Below are 6,000 nucleotides of genomic sequence, written 5' to 3'. Positions count from 1 at the left end.
CGGGAACGGTGTTTAACATTTACCAGGTAGTCTCATCAGTTTTGAAGCATTGCACAGATAACTCAGTCAGGACTCCAAGTCTATTTGGATCAGTCAGAAGCGAAAAATGATCATTACTGCCTGGTTTGTAAGAGGGTAGAGCTGGGTAACTAGGGGCCTGTTGCAAAGATTTTAGCTCTGCTGTCACCTGCTGAGGGCAGGAGTCAGCACGCTGCCTCCGTGACCACGGGCTGCGTCAGGAGCAGCCGGGGCTGAGAAAGCCAGCGTGCAAAGTTAAATGTCTGCAGGAAATTTTCAGCAGCAGGAAAACAGGTTGCTACCTGCTTTTTCGGGCCCTTCCTTGCCCCGGGATCGAGGGGCAGGCTTACCTGGGCGCATCCACCGATGACCCACCTGAAGGCAGCTCGTACGGCCCGTGGCGGGGACGCGTACCTCGAGGCTGGACGGGCCACGGCGGGGCTCCGTCACCACACGCCCACAGGGGCCAGCCGAGGGGAACGGGCTCGCACCTCCCCGTTTCCTTGCAGATGTCTGGCAGTGGTCCTCGTGACGCTGATCGTGGAGTTGCCTCGCACCCAGTTCTGCCGTGGAAGTGCCGGTAATTAACCTACTTCTCGAATATATACACAACAACATGCCTTTTTCAAACCAATACTGTGATGCCCACCAGAAAGTAAATTGGCCTTCAAAGGAACGGAGAAGGACAACAAACCCAGCCCTTTTATCCAACAGAAGAGCTGTAGAGAAAGCTGAAGATTTCCACAGAATTTTATCGATGTCTGCATCAGGCAAAGCAGCTCCAGGACGCCCGCCTTCCCTTCGCTCCTCATCAGGAGTGTTTTACAGGTGATGCAGGACAGTACAATCATGAAAATTGGCTACTTCACTGGATTGTTTGTCTGTTAAACCAGAGGGAGTTCAAAGAAGTGATTTTTGCAGAAAACTATTTTGGCAGCTTCAGCAGGAAAATTCTGACGTATATCCACATCCAATATTGGCGTGTTAATACCAACAAGGGGCTATGAAATACAAACAATAAACTAAAGTCTAAGAAAATAACATGCTGCTAATGTGGGTTGAATCAGTAATATTCAAAATTATTGTTTGATATGCTTTAACATTACTTCAAAAAAAAAAAAATTAACTCCAACAGTCAAGTGGTTTTAAAAGGTAAACATACTGAAGTAATTCAAACCACAATTTCAAAGTCATCCAGCTGCATTTCCTCTGGTCTTTTAAACGTACTAGAAGCTTTCTGATTTGTGGAAATGAGAGCATGTACATTTATGAGAAGAGAAAAACAAAACCAGCTACACCATTTTAATTCTCACACTACGTGAAAATAAAAGCATCAGTTGTCAATCCAGACTGCTTAGCCCAATCTGCATTCTTTAGCAGAATTCAACTTCCACCAGCACAATTTTTAGGCAGCAGCAAATTTTGAGGAACATGATGAAAGGGTATGGTATTTGAAATCCCAGCACACTCAGAAATTTTGCTTTAATAGAAGCAATTGTTATATTTAGCATCTTAAATCAAAAGTACTGTCTAGCTACCTCATGCTTAGGATGACAACCGTGCATTCAGAAGCTCTTCTCAAGCGTGGCAGCTGGCAATCAAACTTTTTTTTTGTTTCAGTCAAAATCCATCTGTGGAAGTACTTTCAATCAGAAGTTATGGGGAATTAATTAAAAAAAATGTTCCATTTAGGTAACAAATATCTTTAAAAGAATGTTATTTAGAAAATGAACACCCTTCTCAATAGCCATGGCCACCCACGAGTCACGCAGGATCGAGCCGACTGCCCCAAAGATGGTTTACGGTCTCTTTGTGATCAACAGAAAGTCCCTCAGCACTCTGCAAGCCATTTCACATCTGACGACAAGATTTTTATTTTAGGTACATTCTTAACAGGGTTTTTTCATGGAGACAGAAAAGTACAAAAAATACTGGCTTAGGGATGGAGAGGATTTCAGACGTGACACACGGCAGCGATGTGATTGCACATCTTCATACCACGTAGATGTCACGTGTGTGACCGAGCGGTGTGGTCAGCCGTGAATCCTGACCAGCACGTAGCTGACACTTTAACGGAGGTGACAGTCACGTGCGAAACAGTTTTACCCATGTGAGTACCCGCAGGCTTCCCTGGATTACTCGGGTCTTCAATTAGATTAATCAAACCCATGAAGGTTCTCACGTGCTTGGGTATTTGTGGCACCAGGTACTAAGGCAGAGGAGGTTGCGCCCTGGGCAGGTTTTTTTGCCTGTTTGTTCATTTTTAACCACCCAGGTGGAGTGTCCTTATCTCCTTCCTCCATGACTCCCTGATACCCTCCATTTTCCCCACAAGCAGGGTGGTTTGAGTAATAAATCCTAAAACAACAACTGCCAAGCATTTTCTGTAACACTAGGGATAATCAAGGGGGTGAAACCCATTTTAGCCCTGGAAATTCAGAGTAGTGAGTTTCCAGAGAAACTGGAGCTAACTACTCAATAAAGATTTATAAACAATATGCAATAAGGAGCAATGAGAGTGTGTCAGACACACCAGAAACAGGAATACTTCTACGTGCTTCCAACACCACGGGGTTTGCTACTCAGAACTTACCTTGCACGTTGTTGTACAACCCTGTAATTATGGGGGGAAAAACCCCACCTCAAATAAATGTATTTTAAAAATAGCATTCTATTCTGTCCCCTTATTCATTGTGATAGTGGAATGTAAAAATATACTAGGATAAACCTCACACCTTTATTCAGTGTTAAAAATCTCCAGGTCAATTCAGTTGCCAGTTTGCCACATGTGTGAATGTGAAATGTGGGCTGAGGTTTTCTTCCTTTCAGAAAAAAAGGCAGTATGGATTTTTTAAAATTTTTTTTAACTAACGTGATATCGGCTAAGAAGCATTTCCAATTTTACACCTTATTTTCTGTTTACACCCATTTGCCCTGCTTCAACCCAGAGTGCAAGGCCGAGAGGCGAGAGCCAGGCTGGTTTTCCCCTTGGCAGGAGCAAAGCACCATCCAGCTCCTTGCCCACAGGTGAGACATTTGCTAAAATCCAGCACCTCACATTGTTGAAGTATGGTGCAGTTAAAGGCAACTGTATCACCAAAGTAACTTGTTTGAGAACTTAGGTTCTCAATTTCAGCTTGTTTGTAAAGTACCACAGGTATTTAGTAGTACAGATAACATTTTTAATGTGACTTGTCTTGCTCCCTTTACCGTATCTGCTGTTCATTTCCATGAGACTGGCTGTGCAGAGGAAAACTGACATTAAAAAACCCAAGCCCATATAACAAGAAATAATCACATTTGATTTGAAGATGTTAACATAATTTCAGGTATCCTTAAAATTAAAAAAAAAAAAAAAAAAGCAAAGATCACAGTGGATGGTAAAGAAATGTAACCTTAATTGTGGAGTAAGATGCCTTTGGAAAACTATCCTTTTAAAATACATATAAATTTAGGTTTGAATAGTCAAATATACGTTTGTATCTGCTCTAATTTAAGAAAAAGAAAAAGCCATCTTTTTCAGCTCTGTTAACCATCATTGGGATTATAACCATCCCCTTCTTTCAAGCTAGGAGAGTAGTTTGCTTTAATAATAATAATAACAAAAATATAATCAATAGGCTTATATTTTTAACGTCTATCATCTTAAAATAGATATAAAAAAAGTGTAGAATTTAAAATTACTATACACCTGAGAGAACCACAGCAATGCCATTACTGGTCCAATTTCCAATTGCACTAAATAGAAAAACAGGTTAAAACCTGAAAATAAATCTCCATGGATTCACTGCCATGTGTTTTGCTGTCTTCTCTTGCTTTGGTAATTTCAGGTATTTTGAAACGCTTTGCATCACCAGAGGCAACTCAACGAGAAGTGGCAGTCACATCAAGAAAAAGGAAACTATCCAAACGGTTCAGGTTTTAATTCCTCTGCCCTTGAGAACAGTTGTAATTTTCAGAACCAGTGTATGTATGTTCATGTTTGCTTGTGTCTAGAAGTTCAAGCAGTACTGATCATCAGTATTGATGATACATTGAGAAACGTATTTCTCATTTAAGTGGGAAAATACCAACCTGGAACTAAGCTATGATCAGTTCTAAATCGAGCTTCTTCCAACGTTTTCCTTGTGATGAATTCTTGAAGTATCTTTATTATTTGAAATGTTACCCACCCCCCCTTTTCTAAAAATTATTTGCAAATTATGGAGAGGGGATCTGAAACCAAGGTTAACCAAACGTTTTGGCTGTGGAAAAGAATATAAATCTCTCTCATAAATTTACATGTCAGCAGCAAAAAGACTCTTCAAGTGTCTTAACCACTGTACAGCTTGATAGTTTTAATACTTCAACTTTTTTTTTCCATTTCTCATTGTTGAAGAAATAATTTCACAATCTCAAATCAAAGTCAACACTGCAGTGAGGAGAGCTTTTCTACTTTATTACAAAGAGAAGAAGCCTTTATGTGGTCAGAAAATACAAGATTGATCTTTTTTTTTTTTTTCTCTTCCTATGAAACGCTGCTGTTCAAACAGCCAGAGTGAATTGTCTCAGTTCACTTCTTTAAGTCCCATCACATTCACTTGGGTATGGATGTCCTTGGCTGCTGAAAATCTGGCCCTTTAGTGCACAGGGCGACAAAGTAGTCCCCTGACCAGCAGTTCCAGAATGTCCCGTTTTCATATATTGCATCCATGCACACCTCCTAAAAATGAGGTACAGCAGGGCAAACATTTTCCAAAATAGATGTCATATATATAATATATACACATTCGTACATACATACCTTTATTCATGTGATGTCCAAAAATTTAAAAAAAATGTACACATTTATTACAAAATCGTAACAAAGACTGGACAGTGTTTTGCTCATTCTGGAAAGATGAAGCTCAGTAATACACAACTCTGGAAACTAACCAGAGACTGTGGCAATATCTTTCTTCTAAACAGTCAGATATTCTTGCATTAAGCTTGGCGAAAACTGCCTTTCAAAAACAGAAGGGGAAGTAAAATGAAGGAAGCAAACCTTGCTCATCTTTCCAAATGAAATACGAGAAGGATCTTCACATAAAAATGCACAAACATTTTTTATTACCAATAGTGCTACAATGAACAATGCAAATTTTGTTGTCTAATTTTTTGTCTTTTTTCTTTTTTTTTTGTTTTTACATTTTGGAAAACTAAGTGGTAAACTTTTGTCAGTGTACTCGCTTGTCTTTACAGACCCAAGCTTGTCTGCTGGCAAAAAATAAAACAAAAACAAAATTCAGACCCTGCTCAAACTAAAGAAAAACAATTACAAATTTAGTTGTTGGGCAGCACATAATTAGTAAGGCAGGACCTCAAATGGTGACCCTTCGCATGAGCCAATTGCCAGATCCTCAAGGAATTAAAACCAGGATGCCTGAGCCACATCAGTTCTGCAGTTATGTTGAGTATTGTGCTGAGACAGCCATACCCCAAGAAAAGGGAAGTCTTTAGAAGGCTTGCTGAGCAGGGTTGTAGTTGAAGGTTGATGGCAGATGAGGCCTTTCTTCTAATTTGTCATATTCCAGATGGAACTCCTACGATTAAAATAAAATAAAAGACAAAACCAAATAAAACATTTCAGTTACCTGTCGAGAACCATTTATTCTACCAGTCATACTTGAAAAGCAAAATACAGAAGAGATCAAATCCTAACGTAGCTCAAGGTAGAAACACAAGATTTTGCTCTCTGGGATTCTATACATTAGTTAGGAAAAAGTCAATATTCCAAGCCATTGCACCTGCAACATGTAGGCTCTCCATCTCTTTTTAATGTTACACTACTCTCTGAACCCTAGTTACGATCTCAAACCATATTTTTTTTTATATGTACACACATAAAACACAAATATACAATCATGGCATGAGCTGAGTTACGAGTAAAAGCTTCTGTCTTTCCACAGTTCAGACGTACAGAGACTTATTTTGGATGACCTGAAGTTCTGGGATATTTTCTGC

The 6,000-nt window shown here is 39.7% G+C and overlaps 1 protein-coding gene across 8 annotated transcripts in view; it reads right to left on the bottom strand.

Moving 5' to 3' along the window:
- Positions 1-4,423: 4,423 nt before the first annotated feature.
- Positions 4,424-6,000, bottom strand: part of CNOT2 (CCR4-NOT transcription complex subunit 2) — a 90,633-nt gene continuing 89,056 nt past the window's right edge. For all 8 annotated transcript variants that reach the window (XM_075746675.1, XM_075746636.1, XM_075746602.1 and 5 more), the window contains one exon: positions 4,424-5,579. In XM_075746675.1, the coding sequence (XP_075602790.1) occupies positions 5,493-5,579 (87 nt within the window). In that variant the 3' untranslated portion in view covers positions 4,424-5,492. The remainder of the gene's footprint in view (positions 5,580-6,000) is intronic.

Source organism: Balearica regulorum, chromosome 1, assembly GCF_011004875.1.
Source record: "Balearica regulorum gibbericeps isolate bBalReg1 chromosome 1, bBalReg1.pri, whole genome shotgun sequence".
Taxonomy (NCBI): domain Eukaryota; kingdom Metazoa; phylum Chordata; class Aves; order Gruiformes; family Gruidae; genus Balearica; species Balearica regulorum.
Note: the sequence above shows the minus strand (reverse complement) of the source record. Positions and strands in the feature narration are given on the sequence as shown.